Genomic DNA, 26,437 nt, shown 5'->3' on the forward strand with positions numbered 1-26,437 from the left:
ATATTCTTTTGAAGAATAGAAAGAAAACTTTTATCATTTGTTGATTAAATTGAATTTATTAATTAGGGATGGAAGCTTTCGATAATTGAAAAAGAATTAAGAAGTCCGATTTGACTTTTTACAATAATATTTTTCGAATTGAATCTTGAATTTGTTGTGAAATGAAAATAATTATATATTATTTATCTGAATAAATACATATTATATATTATTATTTGTAAAAATATTACAATTTTTAATCAATCTAATTTCAATTAATGAAATAATGAAATTCTAGATTTTAATTAAATATATTTTTTTCTAATTAAAATAAATATTTGTAATATATATGTAATAATAATATTTTTAAAGATGTTGATGCCAAGCTTAAAGTATTAAATATTCCGTCATCTTGTATTGATCAAAATATGTATGTATTTCTGTTTCAGATCAATGAGTACACATTGAACTTGACCCTATTATAACAAATATAAACCAACCAATAAATTTATCAATCTGTCTGAAATAGAATATTAATTTTAACATACATATAATATTTGGAATTAATCTCAACAGCCATATTTAACTTTTAATAATTTAAAGAGAAAAATACTATAATAAATAATATTACAAGATTATAAAATTAAATATTAAATTATATTAATTTCTACCATTCCATCTTCTATCAATTTAAAATATAATAGAAAATATAATATCACTATAACACACATACACATTAATAATATTTCTATAATTTTTAACATTTTGAAATAGTTATCGTCGCAATTTCAAAATAATAATAAGACATCTTTTTTTTCAGAATATATTTTTATTTACTATTTCCTAAATTCTCATTCGATGAGCTATTTCCCAGGAAACCAATAAAAGAAACTTTAATATTTTGATATTCATTCGTCGAGTAAACGCGCCATTCGTACAAAAATGAAATATCCATCGATATTAGTATCTTGAATCATTAAGAAAAAGAATTCAGAAACTAAAATCAGACTTGCATTGTATAAATCTATAGAATATTTCCTATGAGAAACATAAGAAAGAGAGAATAATATTCAAAAAACCTTATCTAATGATGTAATGCTAATCTAAGAACATCAAATATAATTCAAGAAGTACTTATATATAGCTACACGTATGCATTAAGAGAGAATTATCAGTTGAAAGGCAGATACGAAAATAGAAGCTGTAATTACTTCTATAGACTACCGTCGATTGAAATTGCGCATTTAACCGCTTTATCAGATGAAGAATAATAACTTAATATAATGCGATTACGTGATTTTTTCATGTCAATCTCACAAGAATGTTTCAATCGATATAAACAATCATATATATAAATGTTTTGATTGACAAAATCATATTGTATATGAGATGTATATTAGATGACTGAAAATCGAATTTGTAAGTAATATTTATAATAATTATTCTTATTTATTCTTAATTATATTTCAAATAATATTAAAAAATATAAGATATAATATAAGATAATATTTACGATATAAATTATTATTTTAGAAGTATATTTTAGATTACAAACCTATTTTACAAAAATGAAGTTTTTGAAGAAAGTTAACCTAAAAATATAAAAGATATAAAGATACAAAAGACATTTTCAATTGATAATGATTATAAAGTGATATTTTCAATTACAATTACAATTGAATATAGATCAACGAGAAAAATCAAATAAAAGCATCTTGACCAAAAACATTACGTGAGATTAATAAGAATCAAGTGATTAACGCATCCATCTTTTTTCGTTCTATTTGTTGAGCATGCGCACTTTATAGTTCTGAAATTGTACGTAAGTAGGTACTACGTGAATATAACAGTGCATATTTCTTAAACAGAGAAGCTGCATACATGAAACTTTAATTAATTCAATGTAATATATATATTTGAGTAAAGAAGTTGCTCTACTCTAAGTCATATATATATATATGTTTGCCTTTAGTAAGTTGTAAGCTATAGACTCGTATATGACAAGAGACTTCCAGAACTTGGTAATCATAAACATGCGATACGCAATGCAGGACAAACAGAACGCGAGGAATACAATAAAGACAACCTCGAGTTTGTAAGGTATGATGTAGACCATGTGACAGTAGTGGTCGAATACAAATCATCACGAGTTCGTGTTTCCCGATAGAGATTATTAAGCACTTGGAGAACGCAATAAAGATTAAACCCTCTAGGATCATTGAAATTCGGCAAAGACCACCATTAAATCGTACGACATGATATACTTATGTTATATTGCAATCATATGAGAAACAAGCTCTTTCATGCAAGTATGTAGATTTGAAGGAATAATAGGATTGTAAAATTTGATATATATTATTTAAAAATTATTATTTAAATAATTAATAATATAAATTTCACATTTGAAATTGAAAGTTGTTACATACATAAGAAATTTGAAATTGATGAAATCTAATATAAAGTAGAAATCATTATTAGATTGATGAAACATGATAATATTCATTTTTGAAATAATTATATTGCATTCATTAATAGCATTTTATAGAAGATATTTAATAAATCTTAGTTTATTCATATAATGCAATGATTGAGATCTGGTATGATATTAAAATTTATAAAGATTTTACAAAATGTATAGGAGGAAAAATATAAAACATTATATATAAATGTAGACTTTAAAATTCAAAAAATCAATTTTGTGATTGTAGAAATCAGATTGGCTTGTGATGTACAAAATTGAAGTGGAGTGGTTTGAGATTTGTAGAAGTAGAATAGATTACCTTGGGACACATAGAAATCAAATAGATTGGTTTCTTCTGAACTCTTAGATATTGAACAGGTAAAATAGTTTGAAATTCATAAAAGTTAAAAAGTTTAAAGAAGAAACATATAGATATATATAGCTTGGAAACATTTATTTAAGACATCAATCAAGTGAGATAATTTGAAAAGTATAAAAATTGGATAAATTGATTTATGATACACAAAATTTGAAAATTGAAGTTCATAAAAGAAGAATACATTAAATTTTATATGAATTAATAAGTTTTATTAAAAAATCAAATAGATTGAAATTAATTCCAAATTAATTGAAGTCAAAAATAAGAAATATGAAAATTTTAAATAAACTTGGAATTCGGTCAAGATATTTGAAAATCAAAGTTTTTAGATCTTTGAAATTCTGAAATTTCTGAATCTTTGAGGAACTTGATTTTTTGATCTGGCAGATCTTAGTAATTTACAGATCTAAATGCATTTTTGCAAATATGAAAAATTGATACTGGAAATATTCCATTATAGGACATCTCGTTTTAAATTCTCAAGAAACAATGATTAAATAAATAAAGACAGTTTATCTTACATAAAACAATAATTCATATTCTTGATAATCCACTAAATTGTTTGAATTTTCTAACATGATCCATATATGAAATTTATTCAATTCTTATATCTACACAAGGCCAGCCACTTAATTATTCAAGAAACATATTTTCAGTGATGAATCTTTTTTACTGTAAGCAGGACGGCATTGATGATAACCCGATTTCTATCCCGGTAATTTAATAATAATTTATTCATAATTGAGGTCATGAATGCATGGAGATAGGTGATAATCGTATCGATAAATTTCACATATTTTATATGTCTACAATACAGAAGAAAATTCAGACTATTATTGCCATAGAAACTTAATAAGGATATATCCTATATTACACAACGTTTCTTGATAATATCCGCATTTACGAAGAAAATTAACGAGAAGAAAAAAAGGAAAATTTATTGAAATAGAGAAAATAGTACACATAATAATATACATGTATCGTGGTCGATATGTACATACACGTTTGACCATTGTTAAAAGATACAAAGACTCTTCGTAATTGTTCTTAATTTATTTTCCAGCTGGGGAAACAATTATCTGCCGTCCCATTTATTAATGGTTCATATACGAGTTAATTTCGTTAAGAGTATCAAAGACAGTGAGATACAATTTCTTTCCTCGTATCGTGAGATTTCCAACAAGACAAATCGAATTTCTAGATGAGAAATGGAACAATTCTTATAGTTATATAAACTGGATTAAATCGAAATCGATTAAAACACGTTGTTTGAACTTTGTGAAAAATTGAATAATCAAGAATATTATATATTATAATTCGCTTCAATGCAACCTGCAACGTATGAATTAAAGAATAAAAAAGATAATATAAGTCCATTATTGCAAACAAGATAAGTATTTTCAAGTTTCAAAGATTCCATAAAATCCCACGAAATTTCGAGAATTTTCAAATTTTCGAAAAAATAAAAAAAAAATTTTTTTCGTAAATCAAATTTCCCAAGCAAGCGTTACTTCTCATTTTGGAGAACGCTATAAAAATCGTGGCATAATGTTTTAATAAATTTTCGGAACCACGGTCACCGGCACTTCCGGTTAGAATAACTTTTTCTCAAACGTGAATTTACCTTTGTCCTAATGAGCGGCGATTCAGCGGCAACGATATTATGGTAATTTACCCGATAATCGATTTCGTGGAGCGTTGCTCCACGACCCTACCTGTGACCGCGATTTCACTTTTCCGTTCCTATCCGGACAGCCGCGAGGGCAATAACGTTTTATCGCGGTTACGCGCGGGCGCCGCCATAATCGCGGAGAACCGCTGGCGATTCGAGCGCCAACATATCGTAGAAAAAAGTTGAAACTTGACGATAAGACCGTATCGCTGCAACGACGCCGAGCGATTATACGTTCGGGCAACTGAGCAGTGTTAAACTTAATTTAAAGAAAAAGAAGAAAAAAAAAGCAGTGATGTGAAAGAATCTTGAAAGGAACATTGCTTTTGATCTTTTCTCATTTTTTTTTCTTTTATATACTTCGTGTGGAAGAGTGCGTGTGAGAGTTCATGTATTTTGTTAACTTTATAGGTTAAGTTATTAAAGACATAATGCGATTCTTATGCACGTATGATTGTTTATTATTTTATGATATATAGTAATTTTAAATTAAGTGATACGATTATTTAAAATTTTTGTTATCAATGGTAGTTTATTATTATCTTTGTTGTTATCTTTATGAGTTGATCAAGATTTTCCTTTCAATCAAATATTTCAATTTTTATGTATCATTATAATTCTCTTCAATTAAGTATGTATAATCATTGTTCTATGGAAATATAAAAGGAAATTAAATTAATATTTACTTAGCACTATTGCATGCATACAGACACATTGTTACTTTCGCTTTCGTTTATCTAATGAAATTTTCGATTAAGCGATACATTGTCTAGATCTACTAAAATATATACAGATATATATCTATTTACTTTTAGAAAGAAATAAAACAACATGTATATATTGTTTATCATACCAATTCTAATTAACGTTTACGTTATATGCATGCTTCAGGCTAATTAATATAATACTTCGAATCTTTGCCACAAAAAAAATACGCAATCCAGTATTCAATCAGTTAATTATTCCTCCGTTCTGGTTTTCAGCAACGATCCCGCTAATAGGATAATAATATTTTCACCTTGGTCGCTGCGAGAATTGCATTAAATTATGTAAGAACAAGCGAACCATATTCAAAAACCAGTAAAACGAGACCCTGACATCGCTTTTATGATCCTTGTTCGTTGCAAGGTTATAAAATGTATAAGAAGTTAAGAAGATTTGCCTTGGAATGAATTTTTTTTATACTTTTCATATTAGTAATATCTATTTTTAACAGATTTTTTTTATAAGTAGATTCAATTAAAAGACTAACCTAATAATCTTAATTTAAACCAAAATGTTTATCTTGATTATAGTTTTTTTTCCCCCAATCAAACGTATATTGAAAGAAAATATTTACTTTGATTATTTTAAGGTTAAGTTAGGTTAGCTTAATCTTTAAGCAATTGTTATTTTACTTTATTTTGAATATTTCATACATATTTTTGCATACATATATTACTTTCTCTCATACACTCTCTCCAAATTCTTCCAAATTTTATTTAAATTTATAAATCTCTTAATCCGTCACAAATCCTATTAAATCATTCTCCAATCGTTTCAATCCTCTCCTTCCCTTACTTAATTATCTTCAAAATGAGAATCGAAGATCGAAAGATTCGACGAAATTTTAATTTTCTGGAATAATTAATTTCAAAGAGGCCCATTATCAAAAGTCTTGCCCCCCTTCAACTCTCTCAAATAAATTTAAAAGACATTTTAATCCACGAACGTTGACAAATATTGCACGATTTCGCGCGAAACAGTCTCTATAGCGGGGATCAATTCGAATCAGTTGAAAACCAGTTTCATTAATCGAATGGATCCGAGCGTGTTGAACGGTTTCGAAAATAGCGTTTCGAAGGGAACGAATTATTCGGCTGGCGACGACAGTTCCGATTCGGGCGGGCTTTTCTTGTTCGATCGGCCGAATTTCGTGGCTCTCCCTCTGTTCACCGTCGACAAAACGCTTCATTGCCGCGGATAAAATCCCTGACATTTCCAACGTAACCATGGCCCGTCATACAGCCGAATTCGTTCGTCAAATATCACGTGCACCGGACGATCATAAGTATAGCTCGATCAATTTGGGATTTGTCCATCTTGCTATAGTACACCAAGTTTCCGACCATTTTTTTGAAATTGGAATATAGTTATCGATAAACGAATGGAAAGTTTAATTCTTACGTTTATCTTTCGATATTTTTTTTTTTTAACGAATTTTTTAGATTTATTAAAATTTTCAAATATATATTATTCAAATATTCAATTCTCGTGGAATGGTTTATACAATTATATAAATAAAATTATTATTTACAACGAAATAGATATGTCATACAATGTTAATTTTTTGCAATTTTTTTTTTTTTTTTGAACTTTCGTAGTTGTCAATTAATTATTCGTTTTCAATCACATATGTTACATATTCGTTGCTCATACGATATCATCTTCTAAATTTGATTAATCGGTAAAATTAATCACGCTCGTGTAATAATTTCTTTCTCAGCTTTTTTTTTTTTTTTTTTTTAATTACACGAGAAACCACTCGGTATGTGTAAACATATACCCGAATTTCCTACCACATCCTTCGCATCTAAGTCTTGGAAACAAGACAATATTTACCAAAAAACATCCTCTCAAACCCTGGCTACATCAACGCATCATTCTTTTCTCTGGTGAAACACCCCGTACATCTCGAGCCCTCTCGTTCCTCCTTTTCACCGCGCGGCATCTCTTTTCAGGCGTAAATTTTCTCCCCTTTTTTAACAACGACCCCTCCTCTCCCTCCGTCTGCACTCGAGCTCTGCAACTTTTAATCCTGAAGACCCTTTCTTCCACTCCGGCTGCCGGTCCGGATACTGTAACGCGGATCTGAATAACGACTCATCGAGTCGTGCAATCGACGATTACCGAAAATTGCTGTCCATTCAACGGTTCGTCTCTCGACTAATGAATTACACGATCGACCCGTGCAATTATTCTCCTCTTACTCTTCTCTCTCTCTCTCTCTTTTTTTCTTCTTCTTTTATTCATTGCCTCTTTGTTCCTTTGTTTCGAGATCGACAGCGCGTTAAAAAAAAAAAAAAAAGGTATCTCGATGGTGAAAGTGATCGTCGATACGAGTAAATCAAGAGCCACGATCGTCAGCCACGAGACTTTGGCAGAAACTCGACCTTTTCGTGCAAAACTCGCTTTTGCAAACTCGATTGTGCAACTAGCGGGATAATGGTTGGTTCTTTTTTTTTTTTTTTTTTTTTTGTTTCGCGATCTCGTTGTTAAATAACGTGACCTTCTGTCTTCGTATCGAGATCGTTTCATTTCCTTGCAAACCGATGTTCATATAGGATATTATCTTTCGTTATCTCTTTCATATTTTTTTTTTTTTTTAAACTTGGACAGACACGATTTTAAAAAAAGAAAAATTTACTTTTGTATTGTTAATATAAATTTCACGTAAGAATTAGAAAAATACACGCGGTTAAATGTGGGATATATTTATTTATACGAGCTTTTTCTCGTTGCTCTCGTTCTGCCATCTATCGCCTAATAGATTCAATTTTTACCCCGCGTAAATTTGAATGGTGTGATATTTTTTCGTTTTTTTTTTTTTTTTTTTTTTTCTTTTCAATATATTTTGTCTGAACGAATGAAATTTGAGGGGAAAATTTTATTTTCGTCTAAATGGATGAATCAAATATAAAACTGTTCAACAGATAAATTTCATATTTCTAATCAATTTTAAATGAAAATTAAATGAACGTCTTCGACGGTTACTCGACGCAAGGTTTTCGACAAAATATCCCTATATATATATTCGCTACTCACCGCGGAATGCGTTTTAACGTTGGACAAACTGTATTTAATCGGTCGAGCGAGCATGTTTAACAATTCACACCAAACAAATAATTCCATGGTGTGAGACGTTGAAAAATTCATTCGACAAGCGTTCAAAGTTTGCAACGCGTTAAATATGCAATCGATCCAGCGGAGATTGTTCTATTCGATTATAAATCCGGCTTTAGAATTTGATTTGACGTTTGAATTGATTAAAACGTTTGAATGGAAAAAATGCTATTGGGAACGGGATTATAATTTCTTTTGACGAAACTTATTGAGAAAAAAAAAAAAAAAAAGAAAGAAAAAGATTTTTTTATTTTTTAAAATTCCGAAAAATAAAACGTAAATTTAGAAATTTGAATAAAATGAAAATACGAATATCCAATAGCACAGAATGGAATTAAGACGATGATAATTAAAATATGTTAATAGGGGATAAATATTTATTTAAAACGAAAATCAAATTACTTCAATAATAATCATTGAACGATTTGACAAGAACTCGGTCTTCAGAACTGACGCAAAAAATTTTAAAACAACTGCTCGAGCAAAGTTATAGTCAGCTATGATTCATCGCGGGCAAACATTCAACAAGAATGATTAATCGTTCAACTAAATGCAGATGGTTACAATGTTCTTCTTACTGGTTTCATAATATTAACCAACATCCTTGCTGACTATTATCGATATTAGTAAGAGAGTGAAATATATATATATATATATATACACACATATATATTGCAAATAGAATTTAATTAATTTCTTTGAAAAAGAAAAAGGAAAATTAAAAGAGCAATACTTTTACTTATAAACTTTTGATCTAAAATTTGAAAAAATTATGGTATTATTCAAACACCACATAACCATATTATATTTCTCGTTTAACACAGTTCCAACTCGATCATCCAATCATGGTGAGCGGACACGTGACTACACAACGCCATCTGCAGTGCTTAGGGACAATATAAGGATCCCTAGTGAATGGTACACTATTATGCGAGTCCAGTTATGGATTTTCGATTTCTTCCTATTCGATCACGGTGTATACGTTTCCAAGAATATCGAGTTCCTTTAAATACCGCTTCATCTTGAATTCCACGCGATAATGTCATCAATCTTCTCCCATCCCGACCGCTTTCTCATCCGATCCCTCTTCCCACGTTCTTTCTTTTCTCTCGTTCCTCCTCTCTTCGCCACGTTTCTCACAGCGTTTCCCCTCCCTTTTTTTTTCCTTCTTTTCGAAACTCGTTTCTAACGGTATGCAGATATATTCATGAAATTGCTACGGGAACGTGAGCAGAGGCGCGTGGAACTGGCAACACAAATTGCAGATGTTCGTCTTGAAGACTATAAAATCAATTTTCCGTTACGTGGAGGAGGAGGAAGGAGGAGAAAAGAAGGTATGGAGAAGAAAGAAGGACAGAGAGAGAAGAGAGAGAGAGAGAGATAGAGGAAAAGGAAGACGAAAAAGGATCCGCAGTTTCCTGCGATGCCGCAGTAATCACGACCAGCTAATTAGGGCGGTAATTTCTGCTAATTGCTTTCATTAGTACAGCCTCAAACTACAGTCTTCTTTATCGCCGATATAATTTTATAATTATATCGATTTCACGGCATGTTTTATAATTGTGACTTACGCGTCAATTGGCCAATTTCACTGTGACAGTTTGGACGAACGAAAACATTATTATTATTATTATTATCACGAATATTCTATAAAGATTTTCTCGAGGAATTTATAATAATTTTTCTTTCTTCAGGGATTATCAAGCTTTGATTATTGACATTTTCAATTTTACTCGTGGCGTGCAATTTGGTGCAAAAGAATGCGTTTCCCCGGATGTGTTAGATAAGAGAATTAACTTTTCTCGATTCAATTGATAATTTAAATCGAAGATTTGATTTAAAATATTATAACAAAATATATGGAAACCGACTTTTTAATCAATGATGAGAGTTGAACGGAGATTTGAGATTGGAAAAAGTGATATGAAATTTTTGATCGATATATATTTTTCGATTATAATATAATCGAATGGAAGAACGATACGATGATGATTCTTAGAAGTTTAATAATTTCTTGGTTACAGCGATAAAATGGCGATAAGAAATCTTGAGAAAATTTCAAAAGCGCGATAATTAAAAGGATTTTACGGTTGAATTGCAATCATTTATATGCTTGTTGTAAAATAATTAATTCAATTAAGCAACTCGTTTAACGGTATTAATTAAATAATGGATGCAAAAAAAAAAAATTATTATACAATCGTCTGTAACTTAATTGCATTACTCGAGATCGATCTGTTAACACAACAACAACAACAATAATAATAATTTTAGAACGTTTTCTCAATCAGTCTGTGATAATTGAGAAGTAAAAGAAATTTATTAAAAAAAATATAAAAGACGGAACACATGACGTATCACGTGCTAAAATGTAATATTATTTCAAACTCTTGGGAGAATGTAACCTATCGAAGTAATTCTGATGCTTAAGGATAAGAGTAACTGCAAAACCATTACATTTATGTTGAAAAGTAACTTGGAAAACTTTAACAATATTTCATGACGAGGAAAGTAACTTCGGAACTCCTATATTATTTCACGCTCAAGAATAGCTTCAACACTTAACGCGGAAATGACTTCGAAACTCCTGCGTTATTCCAGGATAGAGGTTCTCAGTTTTCGTCGATTAATTTATTTAAGCTTCGATAAATTGCCAGAGATGTTGGAATCTGTAAATACCCTTCCTTTCGAATCTAGGTCGTGGCTACGAGTTTACGTTACAGTAACTTTAATGGAAAAATAATATTTCACGATTAAATCTCGTTATTAGAAATCTTTTTAACCTTATATATATATCTATACATATGTACGATTTTACCGGCCGTCGATAATCGTGCAAAGTAAAAACTTTTACGAAAAACGCAGAAACTATATATAAAAATAGAATAGATAAAAACAGACTTTGAAAAAAAGATTTGCTTTATGCTTCGAACACTATCACGTCGAATATTTTTATACAACCTCTCTTTTACAACCAGATGATCAAAACATTTTTTCAGATATTTCAACAAAATTCCAACGTTCTTAAATATAGCAAATAAAATATATATAAACTTCAGCCTATTTGTTGTATCACCAATATCACCATTTACATTTACATTTAAAAAACAGCATATCAATTCCAACTCGTTTCGAATTCGTTTCAAAACCGAACTTCCTTCGATATTTAACCTGCGAAGTAACGAAGATTCCCGAGTTAACCCGAAATACGACGATCATACGGTTATTACTTTTTCAACCGCTGAGCGTGTAATTCCCCCTCCCCTCCCTCGTTACCGTGCACACCTCGTCTGGGCGATAAAAAGCGAAATTCGGGGCGGTGGAAAATTGGGAGAAGGATGAAAATCACCGCGGGAATCGGTTATACGATCGGGCAAGTTACGTTTGACAAACCGCATGTGGAGGGGAAACAGAGGCCCGCCGCGATCCCGTTCGTAATTTTATGTTTGCGCCTGTTGAACCGTGATCGCGTTACTGCGGCCGGCACGCGTGCGTGCGGTTTATACCCTATCACTCTATTTGGCCGATTCTCTCTCTCTCTGTGATCATAATGCCCTATCTCTCCGATTATCGGCCCGCTTCAACCGGAATTTCGAGCGATATTTAATTTAGGGAGTTGGAGAGCAAGTTTTTCTACTGGTTTCGGCGAAAAGTGAATATATATAATAATAATAATTTATCTGACTGGAGAGGAACGAATTTCTTCGAAAAGTTAATTTTGATCTTTTGTTTTGTTTCAGGTTAGGAAGAATTGATTGTGACAAAGTTTGGAACGATTTAATAGCGATTTATTTTTTTTAAGCCGATCTTCTGCCGCGCGGTCGAATTGTTCTGAGCATAAGCCGAGCATAAAGCCCTATATCTCTCTGATTATCGCTCCATTTCCACCGGAATTCGATTTCGAGCTCCGTTTCGAGCGATATTAATTAGAAGTTGGGGCTGAATGGTTGGTATGGGATGAGGAAATTCTTTTTTCTCTTCTTCTCCTCGCTTATATATAAATATAATAATTTTTCTCCCTTCCTTTCGTTCGTGTTGAATTTTGAAACGCAGATCTGGGAGGCTAGTTTCTTCGCTGTTCCAATTTTGTTTTTATTTCATGGAGAATTGCATTGTTGTTGAAAATATGAAGAAGAATGATCTTGAAATATCGTATCAACGCACTTAGCAGTCTCACTTGCATGCAAAGTTAAGTTTATTTTTTGACGTTTAATTAAACGAATGAAAGAATCTTTCAATGAAAAAAATAACAAAATGGATCATGATCGAATATAATAACGTAGAAAATATTTTGCTTTATTTTTTAAACGTTTACTATTATCCATCCAAAAAGTTAGGTCTGAGCAACGTATTCAAAATATTCCATGGATCAGTAATCGAATATAATAATGATAATATATAATTTATTTATTTTGTGACGTCTAATTAATGGTCTAAACGAATCTTTCAATGAAAAAAATAACAAAATGAATCATAATTCATTTTTAAAAGTTAGGTCTGAGCAACATATTCAAAACATTCAATGGATTAATAATCGAATATAATAATGTAGAAAATATATTACTTTGTAACGTTTGGTACCATCCATGCAAAAAGTTAGATCTGAGATGAATGATTGAAATATCGTATCAACAATCTCCTGATGCAAAGTTTAATTAATGATCTAAACGAATGTTGAAGAATCTTTCAATGAAGAAAGTAACGAAAGATTCAATGGATAATCGAATGTAACAATGTAGAAAATATTTTTCTTACTTTGTAACGTTTGGTACCATCCATCCAAAAAGTTAGGTCTGAGCAACGTATTCCAGTTCCAGTTCGAGCTCTCGTCGCTGTCCTCGAAGCTCAAACTCGGGAAATCGAAAGTTGCAGCCATCATTTGATCTCTTTCGGACTTGGGTAGAATCAAAACAGTGTCCATATTCTTCCTATCCTCCTTGTTATCCTCTTCTCGTGCACCTTGTGTGAAAAATAAACGACAAATGTGAAATTTAGAATTTTTTCATTCCGATCGCATTAAAGAAATCTATAATAACTTTAGGTTTATAAACTGGTGAAAGGTTGGATCGTTATAGAAAGTTTTAATGCGAAAAATGTGTATTCATCATGCGCAATGTTTACAAAGTTAAATTGACAGTGATGTAAGCAACTTTGCATACGTATGCGCGTGTGTACACGAGAATAAAAAAATGTGGATTAGAAAGCAAATTTTCACGTTTTAAAATCTCATAAATAAAAGTAAATTTATTTAAACTAACTTAAATTGATCGAAGAAATATTGATGATGTTTCTTCTTCTATATATTCTCTCTTCTCTCTCTTTTTTTCTATAAAAAAAAAAAAAAACAAAAATCTCATTATGATAAAAAGATATTCATTCACGAGAGAATCTTAGGTTTAACCTTCGAATCTCGGAGAATCGCCTTCTCCAGGAAAGAATTTGCTTGATCCAGCTTATATTTCCCCTCGAAACCGTACAATCTCTGTTTAACCTATTTTTCTAGAGATAATATCTATATAAATCAATTTGGTATTTTTAAGCGCATCATATATATATAGAAAAATAATTTAAAAAAATTAAAAATTACAAATATCCGACAGCTTCGAGGACGTACGAATATATTTCATGAATTATCCAAAAGAAGGAAATCTGGGAATTCTCTATAATCTCATTTTAAACGTAGGATAAATCCATCTCATGATTTTAATCCTCTCATTTGTCTAATAGAAAAAAAAAAAAAAAAAAAAGAGGAAGAAGAAAAAAAGAAATCGAATTAAAGGAGTTATACATATTCAAATATCCAATCCTTGCATAGATAAACGAGTTACACGATATAAATCGATTTGAAATGAAATTAATTAATTTATTTCTCTATAAGTTAAATATAACGTATATTAGAATTGAGAAATTTGTAGAAATTGTGAATTGATCAATTTTACATATTAATTTAAACATTTTAAGAAAGAATTTTTTAGAAATTTTTCCTATCCTAAAGATCCTAGTAAATATTTTACTAGTTATTTTTTCGAAATCCACTATATTATAATTTAATAAATAAAATAAAAAGTAATAAACCAACCAGTTACAGATTTTTTTTCAACCGTTGAACAGCTATGTATTAGCATATGGAAGGGGCTTAAAAATGAAAAGCATCGGAATGCAACCATATAATTATTCTTACTCCCGGCGTTTCTGACCCACGATCCTTTCAAACGCCTCGCGGCACTTAGTGCTTTAAGGAATTTGCCCAAGTGATTTATCGTCGAGCTCTTTTAGTGCCACGCTACTGAATTTGCTACCGACCTTCACTGTCAGACAGGAAATGCAGGATTCTGTACTTCTGTACGGGTAGGTTGACACGATGGACAGACTCGATCGGTAATCGATAAGTGGAACACCGTCGGTAAGGATTAAAAAAAAAAGGGGAAGGAGTAGAAGGAAGGAAGGAAGGAAAGAAAGAAAGAAAAGGAGAGGGAGAGAGAAAGAGAGAAGAAAAAAGTAGGCATTGACCATTTGCACCGACGTCTCATTTGCAACGTGTCAAAGCGTTGCGTGTAACTAAAGTCTCAGGGCTATCGTTTCGGAATGATCGATCGTATCTTCTTTCCAGCAGCCTCTCGTTTGTATATCAAACGGTCCATTCCACGTTGTGCTCCTTGCTCTCAAAGAATCTCGACTTTTCTTTTTTCCATAAAACACGATACAGCCTTTATATAAACGAAACGAAATGTAAAGCAGCGATGTTTTTCTGAACGAGGCGAAAGTGAGGTTAGGATCGATCGTGATATAGTTAAAAGTAACACGAACACGTTTCAAGTTACGACATATAAAAATATAATTTTTTCCCCCCTGTATCATGAATATTTGAAGTTAATCCAATTTTAATTTAATAGATGGATGAAAACGAAGGTATATACCAAATTGAGAGCGCACAAGATTTTGAAAGACAGGATGCTCGTTAGAAATAGAGGAAACCTGAAAGGCGTTAAGGTTTTGAGATCACCTTTGTTTGGGTACACGGGATATTGTATATTTTATACCCCGCGGTGTTTTCGAAATAAGCAATTACGCGAAATTATTCGAGATTTTAGACATGAGATAACACAATTTTGAATATATAAAATTGCTTTAAATAAATTTATATATATATATATATATATAAATTAAAATAATTTTTTTCTGTAAATTCATTCAAATCAAAATTAAACTTTTTAAAATCTGTAAATTAAAAAATATCTAGCGAGTTATTAAATTTCAACGTATTCCACGTCAACTTAGCACAAACAACAATTTCCATACAGATGGCGCTTTTATTATATTATCATCATTGCAAACAAACAAAATAAAGTTAATAGCCCTGTTAATCTTTTTTAAAATCAGTTAAGATCAATTTTCTCGAAAGAAATCAGGTTATCATTTGTGACAGCATGAGGCATATATATATATGCGAGAAACGGTTGGAAAATAGGGTGACATGTGTATGTATCAACGAGGAATATTTCTCCACGGGAGATTTTCCTCGAACGCTTTTGGCGATTATCCAATTGACTCCGTCGTCAATTCATATTGACGCACGTAGAAACGTAGGAGTCAATTTAAGTCAATCTAATTCCTACCAACGGAGGAACCCTATTGCGCAGGAAGACGACACGCGATCTATCATAGCTCGAGGAAATCCGCGGCCATTCGATGACGAAAAATCGTTGAGATTGCCGCCACGGAGTGAAATGTTTTGACAGACGACGAGATACTACTCTCTTATTGAATTCCTCCCCTCGAGGGGGTTCTATGGTACAGAAGAGATGAATTTGGCATTACACTGTATATTACATTTCTTCTTTCCATGGAAATACGATTATATTTATATTTAACTTTCGGCTGAATAATCTTGATTGATTTCGTTTACTTATAATAAGAAATTTCAAAAAAAAAAAAAAATTAAATAATAATTAAATAAAATTATAATTCATGGATATTTTTGAATAGTTCTTTTTCTAAAATTTTTATACGGCTATATGGACGTATAATTAATGGATTTATAGCATATATATATATATATATATATATATATATATATATATATATATGTTATTTTACGATTCTATGGCATTCACAAGTTAATAATAAAGACACAATGACAATGATAAATGGTTTCGAGCAAAATTGGTAATTATATTTTCCTATTCTTATTCGACAATCAATTGTAATAAAATTTAATTGTGAATCAAAGATTGAAAATGATTTTTGAACACATTTGCAAGTTTCTCAAATTTTCATTACTTCATATTATAATATTAATCATATATAGCAATATATTCTTCGCTATATTTTCACGAAATAAATATTATAACTTTTCACGAGGTCCAGGTCAGTTGTGCACCTATACAATTCATTATAACAGCGCTATAAATTTCTTCAAGGAAAAAAACTTTTTGTTATTTATCGAGTTTCCAACATCGATTACCGTTCTTCAGTGATTCTCGTAAACCAGAAAAACTATTCAAAAGTAACTTTTTATTAGCAAAAATGCTCCCCTCTCATTAATTCAGAAAGTATCGAAGAATCAGCAAACTATATCCCTAGACGTTACAATTAATTTCTAAGAGTACATTGTTCACAGTGGACGCGCTAGAGCGACCAAAGTTCGACAAGTTTCCCCAAACTTCAACCCCTTAAGCAGTTTATCGTCGACCATTTACACGGTGAAACGCTTAACCGGTAAATCTGCTCTATCCTGAATATGGTAAACTATCTATATACATGGTGTTCCCCTAAAAATGTTGCAACTTTTTTTCGTTAACAAAAATTTTCGTTACGCCTTTGTTAACAAAAAAACACGAAGAACTATTAACTTAATCCAATCAATGCGCGTAATTCAACGACAGTAGCGTTGGCTACGCGCTGTCCATGAGCGCAAACAACAAATCCATATAAGCAACATATCTCGAACAAAATGTGTTATAGATGTAACAAATATTTTTCTATCGATAAAAAATTATATCACGAACAAACGAATAAATAAAACAAATATAATATTCAACACACTTTTTTCAAGGACACTATTTTTGCTCGAACTTGTCCACGCACGTAGCCAATCCTACCGTCGCGGCTCGACTAGGCGCTTCGTGATTGGCTACTGTTCCTTTCGTTAACGAAACCGCAACGAGAGTCGTTGCAAAGGAAAACGTTGGTTAAAAATTATCCCAAGAATCTTCAGGATATCCTCCTGAACATTTTCAAGACACTCTATATCCACACGTATCTAGGGGACCCTAGGATTCCTCGACCACTTTAACCAAGTCGTGCGTCACTTTTTCCCCATCGCTTTCCCCGGTTGTACACGGGCCTCCATGCTTCCCTTGAGAAATTTGAACCTGATCGATTTATCGGACGCGGTTCTCACCTCCTTTCCACCCCTCCACACTCTTCCTCAAGTGGCATTAGGCAGGTTTAATGCGATGCCTGCAAAAAGGGAAACAGAGTGTAGAGGCAGGGCGAGTAGTAGGTGCCGAGTGCCATTGACTGCGGAATAAAATAGACGGTGGCATTTCCAGCGCGGCTCAGCCTTGGCAAAATTCCATTTCTTTTCCACACGGGGTCCGCGGCGCTCCGAGCAAGAACTGATATTTCCTTTTCCTCCGCTCCTTTTCTCTCTTTTTTTTCTTTCTTTCTTTCTTTCTTTCTTCTTCTTCTTCTTCTTCTCCTTCTCTTTGCGTTTTTTGCTCCTCGTTTTCTTTTCTTTCCTCTCTTTTGTTTCTCTCTTTTCTTCTTCTTCTTTTTTTTTTTTGAGGTTTCAGTAACGAAATGGTATATCGTATTTGAGAACTGTGTGTCTCTATCTTTTTGAGCAAATTGTTTTTCTCGCTCGATTTTTTTTCTTTTTTTACTTTTCTGCTCCAACGAAAATGCGAAAAGCAAGAATCAATTGTTTTCAATTTGCGAATAAAATTAAACATTTTTTTAGAAGACAAAATCAATCAATTTCTGAATACTTACTTACGAATAAAAATTTTAATAACAAATAAATTTTATTAACAATGAATATATTATACTGGATACTATGGTCAATAAAAATTTTTCGTGATTAATTTTATTTTTATGAAAAAAAAAAAAAAAAAAAAGGAAAAAAATTGGAACAAATTTTCGTCGCAATTTGATCTTCGTCAGATTTTATTAATTTCAAACTCTAAGAATTTAATATTTCGCGGGATACAATCGAGAAAACGCTTATCAATTGGATAGTTCGAAACCGATCGTTTGTTCTTGGACACCGAGTAATTATAGTAATTATGGGCAAAGGATCGTGGCTTGCCGTATATACAATACAGATAGGAGGATACGGTAACGTTCTCGATGACAGTAGCCTAGGCTAACATTAGGATGAACCTCTTAGTGTATACCAGACTGCATAGCCTATAACCATTGACACAACCACTTGAATTAATAGCCGGCAATTAAGCGGATGATAATGTTTCCCCTCCAATGCGCACCACCCTACATAAACACACTGTGTACTGGCCCAGTGCCGATAAAAAGCCAATCTCGACATTTACTTCGTACATCTTCGTACGGTTTATGGCTCGGTCTTAACCTCGAGAAAATCTCGTCTCGAGGAAAGATAAAAATTGATCTAACGTGTAAAAGTAGCGAAATATCGTCGAGTGTCGCGATAAAGGGATATTGTACAGGACGAATCACACGATACGTTCGATACACGTATAAATACACTTCGATCGTGATATATTATATTGTTTATTATTTACGAGTTATTAAATCTAGAACGAAGAAAATTTTATATAAATGGAAGAGACGAAATACGAAATTTTTTAATTTTTAATCGTATCTCTTGTTGAATAGATATTTCCTATATATATATATATATATAAAAAAAATAATAATTTTGCCTATAAATATCTAATAGAAAAGGAATATTTCAATATCGTATATTTAGTGCAATGTATAAAATATTTTCAATGTTTTAATTTTTTTAGAGGTTATGAACGAGCCTTATGTGAATCGGCCTGTACGAATGTGCATGTAGGAAACGTATACGCGCCCCGATATTCCCATTGAATTTATACCGCAGTGTATCAAGTCGTCGCAATTGCCAACTGCAGGAAATCGTAGAGTGCAACGAACGATGCAGAGGAGGCTTTATGGAAATCGATGCGAATATATAATGATTACAAGTGGACCCTGCGTTATTTTAAGTACCTTATGCTCTCTGTTCTGTCAGCTTATCACGAGCTTTATCGAGCGTAAGACGGTTATTTTCAAGACGACGCGTTTTATGACGGTTAAACAGCTCTCTATTTACCGACAGCTTCCTTGTAGCATCGGTTTATTTGTTATCGGCACGTTTGATTTTTAATTGGTGTAATTCCATTCGATCAATTCACGCCTCGCGTGGATAAATGGTTGTTTTAACGTTTGTTTGATTATTTATGTAGCTCGGGGGGGGGGGAGGATGGGGGGATTGTATTAAGTATGAATAAAGTTTGCACGTGTTTATGCCGTGTTTTGAGAGTTAAACACACCGAGAGGTGATAATCAAATCAATGAAATATTTACAATGTTGAATGAAATTTTAGAGAGGTTTGTCGCTGAGAGGTTATATTATCGCGAGAAATTTTGTCGTTCAATGAATTTAATTCTTTACATTTTACAATTTAAAAATCACAAATTGATTTATCCAAATCGGAAAAAAAAAAAATATGAATCAAGTTTCCAAATTTCTTAAAAGATTTTCCACCGTGAGTTTTTTTAATTTCAATAAAATAAATAAAATAAAGAAATATGTTTAACGTAAGACAAAAAAAGAAAAAAAATCTCGAAAGTTCACGGGAATGTGGCTATCTGGAAAACACAAGATTTCAATTATCTCATTGACTTTCAACTCGGAAAAGGAAACTTAACTCGGAAGCGAGTTAATCTGAATGAAACTCAACATTTAAAGTGCGATGTGCTGTTGCGGTGTCCCCAAAACGAGTATTTAGACACCTCGTGTTCGGAGCGTCTGTACAATTGTCACAGGATTCGTTTCTTAACCTACGAGCCTACGTGAAATAACTACATTACATGGCAAATAATTTCTTGCTAAAAATTTCAAATAATATCGATAATTAATTATAAATTTCTAAATTTTCAAAATTGTCAAATTTTTAGCCTTTAAAACTTATAAAATATAACCTGTATCGATTTTATAGCTATAAAGAGAAAAAGTGAGGTTAAGTAAGAGCGAGTTAAAGAACAGATAATGAACAGGAGAAATTGGCGGGAAGTTTGAACTGGTGTAGAAGAAAGAATATTACGTTAATTAAATAATCAAATAACTGGGATTGAATTAGGCATCGATATCGATCGAATGAACGATAATAATAATTCGATTTCGCGCAAGACAAATAATTTTAAATAATTTACGCAATAATATATTATATTTGCCTTTTGAAATAAAAATTATGCTGATCAATGATAATTTATAAAAACATACGACCACTGAATGAATAAGAAATGAATAGTACTATTTAAGATCGAAGATGACAAGATAAGTTTCTCGACACAGTGGAAGAAACAAGTTTTCAAGTAATCGTGTGTGATTCATAGCACACATGACCTACGCGTGTAAATCTCGTCCAATGACATTTACCATCCTACCTAGAACCTTGCCTGGTTTCCTGACCATATTGCATACCGTTCGTACCGCAAACAATTTTTTTCCAAACACATGGCTATTTATACGTAATACGAGGTATTATATGAATAGGTAATTCGTTTCAATCCTTCCAGTTTGACTAGTTATACATTTGGAATAACGATTGATTTAATTATATATAATTATCAAAATTATCGAATATTCGTTAAACAGTAAAACTTGAAAATGTTAATTAAATGTATTATTTATTTTAATTAATAATTTTATTACACAATTTGGTAATTTTAATCAAAGTTGAAAATTTCCTTTAGAGATTTGAAATGAAAATAATAAATAAATGGACAATTGTTTATATGAATTTTAATTGGGTAATAAAATAGAATTAGAAATCTTTTTTAGAAGGAAAATTTGAATGAAATTTTCCATTTGTAAAAAAACGTTCGTTTCTCGAAGTGATAAATGTTGCGTTTACGTGTTAACAGGAAAAAGCAAAACTATTGATATATTCTAAAGATACGAATTGTGAATTTTAAATAATAATTATAATAATTTTACTTGAGCGATTAATTTTTTAATATTTACAAGAATCTTTTAAAATTTATAAATTCTACGTTTATACCTTAGATACTAATAAACTTTGCTTTCAAAAGTGGAAACGTTATTACACAATTTCAGTAGCTACGAGACAGATTTAATTTTCCCGTCTTTGAAAATAACTCTTTCCAGGATATTTGAATTACAGATACAAATTTATCTAACTGATATTACTATTTATACTATACAAAATGATTTTACCAAAATATACAAAACTAAAAATTAATTAATTCTTTCAACATAATAAATCGTCCTTTTTTTAAACACCGTCATTCTAGCTTTTCAAAAAATCCCCAAAATTATTCTACGATAATCTACCTGCAATCATTCAATGAATCAAATATATTTCGAAATCTCTTTCAATAAAGAATTAAAAATTTGAAGAATTTAATTTTTCGCTTAAATATATATAATTTTGAATCTTTAAGTTAGAACAAAAAAAAATATTTATCTAAACAATTGAATATTCACATTCTCAAACAGATCGTTCACAACGCTCCGTAAAAACTTCATAATTCCTTTATCCTCGATCTATCTTACAAATTAAATTCCAACCGAGAGAGAAAAAGAAAATAAACCCGAACAAAACAAAAATAGCGTACAGAAAGACTATTGTATAACAGGTAATCGAAAAAAGATTACATTCCCTAGGAAGCTCGCATCAGAGCGAATCCCGTGGGAAAAAATATGAAATCTGGCCGAGGTAAGTGGTTGGAACCGTTTTCATCGTAATGTTGCATCCGTTTTACCGGGAAGCTCTACTTTCTACCCAGCCTGGTCGAAGGATACAGGTTGACAAACGGGTGGGAAAAGGAGGAAAATAGGTGAGGAGGGAGAGAAAGAGAGATGATAGAAGGTAAAGGTTGAGGTTAAAAAGGAAAGAAAGGAAGAAAAAACGGCGCCAACAATGCATCCCCGGTTATTATGAAACTTGAAATCGAAATAACGTACGCGTACCACGAGTACGTGCTTGATGCCAAAGACGTAATAACTCGGAAGTACTCGCGTGTAACGTAACGTTTAGGCGCGAGTGCGCGACCCTTTATGCTCGAGGGCTCGTTAATTACGTGAAAAGACGCGACCGTACGCGCACGCGAAGTTGCGCAGCGGTTTATGCGTGTAGAGGAGGGGGAAAATGGTAGAAGTGGTAGGAGAAGCGAGTCTGTTCAGCGAGGATGGTTTCTATGAACGTTAGGAAAGTTAAAAGTTACGTTATGAAATGTAGAATTGAATAGAGTGATGGCAGAGTATCTTAGATTTCTTTCAAAGTAATTTCACGTTTTTCTCGTTGTCTTATAAGTATGATTATTACAACATGGTATGTCCGATACACAGAATATTTCAGGTTTAAATATGGATAATAATTTTTAAAGATTTTTGTAATTTTTTTTAATAATTTCTTAGGTCTATTTTTCTTTTCTCACAAATGTTTTATTATTTCTGAACGAAAAATGTATTCTCTACTCGTATTTTTCTAATCTTCTGATCTTCTAATCTCTATGAATATCTATATACGTATTTGTTACGCGCATACATCACGTGTGTGTACCAGTTCTTGTGTTTCCTCACGACTTGGCAATGGTAATGAGCGTAACAAGTCCGAGAGATGTCCCTTCACGGTCAATCGTATATCCTTTCAAGCGAGTCAAGAAGACATATGCACTTCCTACATCACGTTAATAAGAACGTACATGTACAAATGAAAATGAATTTCATTATGTTAATATCTCTGTAACACTCGTGTCGTGTTGACAAAATGCAATATGTATGAAGCTTTTGTACGTGTGGACACGATTTATAAGCGATCTAGGACGAAAATAACGTACGATGCCATTCTGAGATTTCCATTATTACGTGATAATTGTTTCTGCGATTTTTTATATCTGCTGTTTCTTTTTCTTCAATTATTTAGATTTCTACGTTACGTTAGGAAAAAAAAAATCGATATTTCTTGAACTGTTGAATTCTAAGATAAAGCGAAGTTAATACGTTTATATATGAATTAGAACGCTATAGAGTATCATACTAGATATGATCGGTAAACGCGCAATGCGTAAGAAACGATGATTCGCAACGAAGTCCTTCAATGTGCACGCTTCCGCCAGACGGCTGTCGATAATTGGAAGTCGTTCCACTTCTTTGCCTTTGCCAACTCTCATCTTGGAATGCGACCGGTTACAGTGTGCATGCCGACACGTTTCATCGAGGTCTGCACGGCCAACCGTGTCGTAACACAGCAGGAAACGGTACAATGAACTTCTTCATGCTCGAATAGAGATACATAGGTGGAAGTGTGCTTTTGGAGATTGCTGACATTGTCATTAAAAGGAAGAAGGATGAGACGAGTGGATTATATTAAGAATGCAGATAAATCGGTAGGAAAATACATGAATTTTATTGGAGAGGAAGATGGAAATTACACGGATATTGTTGTATAATTGTTGTTAATAGCAGTTTTGAATTGAAAAAGGATTAAAAAAAAAAAAAAAAAAATTGACTTGAAATTCGATCTTTAAAACTTATCGATATACTTATCGTTAAATTGTCAGAATTTAATTGATTGTTGTAATTATAAATTTTTTCAAAAAAATTTTTTTACAAATAGAAAATAAGAAAAAATATCAGGGATATCGATTCGATTCAAGAATCCCAATCCGAAAGCGTCTAGATATTACACCCAGAGGAAGCAAGAGGATGGAAAGGGAAAAGGAATAATACTAAAAAAAGTTAACTGGATCGGGCTCGAAAAATCTCGGATTGAGAATTTCACGAATACCACTTTATTTATAAAATTGCTAAAATTGTAACTTTAAGAAAAGTTCCGTATAAAAAACCAATGAAAAAACAAATGAAAAAAAAAAAATAAAAAATAAAAAAATTGAATTCTTTAAATTTAAATTTATTAAAGATTAAATCATTCTTTTTCCCCCCCATTATTTCTTGTACAAATAAAAATAAATAAAGGAAACGAAGAAAAAAATTTTAAAGAAGAAAAAAAAATAAATTAATTCAATTCAGTTCATCAATTCGATAATCGGCAAATATTAATATTAGCTAGTCGCGCAATAAAGTGACTCCGTTGCGTATCGTATTCCATTCCGATTGGAACGCACGTGAATTGAATTTTAAAAATTCACTGTGAACCTGATACGCGATTACGCGCCTCTGTAAGCTAAAACGATCCGCACAACTTGCTGAACGATCAACGCATCGATTTAATCTGACGCTTGATCCTCGTTTAATCGATGCATTCGTTCGTAATTTTCCATCTACGAGGATATCTGATTAAAAAAACATTAAGCATAATAGACAATACCTTGTTAGTTTCTAATTCGCTTTCATTATACGTCTCATAATATAATGGTGCCTCAATGACAAGTTAAGAAAAGAAAAAAGATGTTCATCCATAAATTCATTGCGAATAACTAGAATCTAAACTTCGGGATAGATCGATAGAATTCGGTTAAAATCGGGAAAAGTGGGATAGAAGCTAACGATATCTCGATTCAAGTAGTCCAACTTCAGATCGATTCGGCTAAACTCGGATGCGATCGGATTGCGAATCCAAGATCCAGTTATTAAAAGTTTACAGTCGTCTAATTTTTATCAAACCAATCCAAAGTCAAACTGTCTTCTGAAGATTTCAAATTTATCAAAATGTCGTCCTATCTATTCCAATTTTTTCCAATATATCTCGTAATGTCGAATACATGCACTTTTCTATTTATACAATGTTCGTGACGAGAAAACTTTAAATGGCTCAACGATGAATTCCTTCATGTTCCATCAGCGTTAAATAGTTTCATTCTCTGGCTATTTACATATTTAACAGACAGCGCAGTATAAAGAATGCTCGTTCCAGCATTTGAACTTCGAGTGAGTATACCGTGGCGCTATAACAGTTTAGGAGAGTAGAATTTGAAGAATATATATACGTTAATGAGCAAAAAATGAGGGAGCCACGTTTAATGGCGTTTGGAAACTACTTAGTTCTTATCGAAGGCGGACAGTTAGGAATGGTAGAACGGCGATTTTCTGGTTTCAAACGATAACGTATGTTCCAGCATTGAAACGTATAATTTATATTTACTTTTTACATTAAAATACATTATAGATAGCTTTGTTGAATTTTTAGATTTTTAAATGATTTTCATTTCTATTCATTATAGAATAATTAATTACTCGATGAATTTATATCTAATAATTTACAAATTTTTAATAAATATTAAAAACAATTTATTTTAAATCAGCAACAATTAAAAATATTACTATATTACCATTCATTGAAAAATAAAAGTATTATGAATGTTAAAAGTTCTATGACTTTAGATTAATTTTCCACATAACGGGTTTCTATAGAAGTCAGAAAACGAGAAGGAGAGGAATAAAGTCAAAGAGGATAGAACAAATTATCGTCGTTCAACTATCTCGGCGACGAGAACGAACATCAACATCAATCAAAACGCTTCTTCATTCGCGTCTTCGAGGACTATTAATTACTACACGATAGACGGAATTGCTAATTGTATATCGTTATCGGTCTAAACAACATTCACGTAAAACGCGATCGCCTAGTTGTTTTTTTCGTTCGAGTACATCCACTCGCCAAGGAATATTTCTTGCAATTCTCGAATAATGATATATCATTTTAAATTGGTTCGAGTCTCCTCTTGTATTCACGAAGAAACACTTCCGCGTGCGTAGAATCACGTCTATGTTATTCAAACCATGATAAGATAGAGGATAAGTGGAAATCTTGGAACATAATTAGAATTTCAAATATAAAATCTTACAACTTTAAATAAATATTATTAACCT

General features: G+C 31.7%; 1 protein-coding gene and 4 long non-coding RNA genes across 6 annotated transcripts in view; 4 read left to right on the forward strand and 1 right to left on the reverse strand.

Annotated features, from left to right (window-relative positions):
- Window positions 1-26,437, reverse strand: part of LOC100868517 (icarapin-like) — a 41,182-nt gene that overhangs the window by 2,595 nt on the left and 12,150 nt on the right. For both annotated transcript variants that reach the window (XM_012494595.2, XM_012494594.2), the window contains exon 2: window positions 13,129-13,332. In XM_012494595.2, the coding sequence (XP_012350049.2) occupies window positions 13,129-13,332 (204 nt within the window). The remainder of the gene's footprint in view (window positions 1-13,128; window positions 13,333-26,437) is intronic.
- Window positions 429-2,976, forward strand: LOC105737258 (uncharacterized). The gene is made up of 4 exons (XR_015293640.1): window positions 429-1,398; window positions 1,513-1,950; window positions 2,031-2,288; window positions 2,688-2,976. It is a non-coding gene; the product is annotated as an uncharacterized LOC105737258 (long non-coding RNA).
- Window positions 3,566-4,080, forward strand: LOC147656742 (uncharacterized). Its single transcript, XR_015293647.1, has 2 exons — window positions 3,566-3,812; window positions 3,883-4,080. It is a non-coding gene; the product is annotated as an uncharacterized LOC147656742 (long non-coding RNA).
- Window positions 9,573-11,431, forward strand: LOC147656743 (uncharacterized). Its single transcript, XR_015293644.1, has 2 exons — window positions 9,573-9,830; window positions 10,068-11,431. It is a non-coding gene; the product is annotated as an uncharacterized LOC147656743 (long non-coding RNA).
- On the forward strand, window positions 23,776-24,515 carry LOC147656744 (uncharacterized). The gene is made up of 2 exons (XR_015293645.1): window positions 23,776-23,994; window positions 24,225-24,515. It is a non-coding gene; the product is annotated as an uncharacterized LOC147656744 (long non-coding RNA).

This window comes from Apis florea, unplaced genomic scaffold (assembly GCF_048593485.1).
Source record: "Apis florea isolate Af1SG1 unplaced genomic scaffold, ASM4859348v1 contig_3496_pilon, whole genome shotgun sequence".
NCBI classification, from domain to species: Eukaryota; Metazoa; Arthropoda; class Insecta; order Hymenoptera; family Apidae; genus Apis; species Apis florea.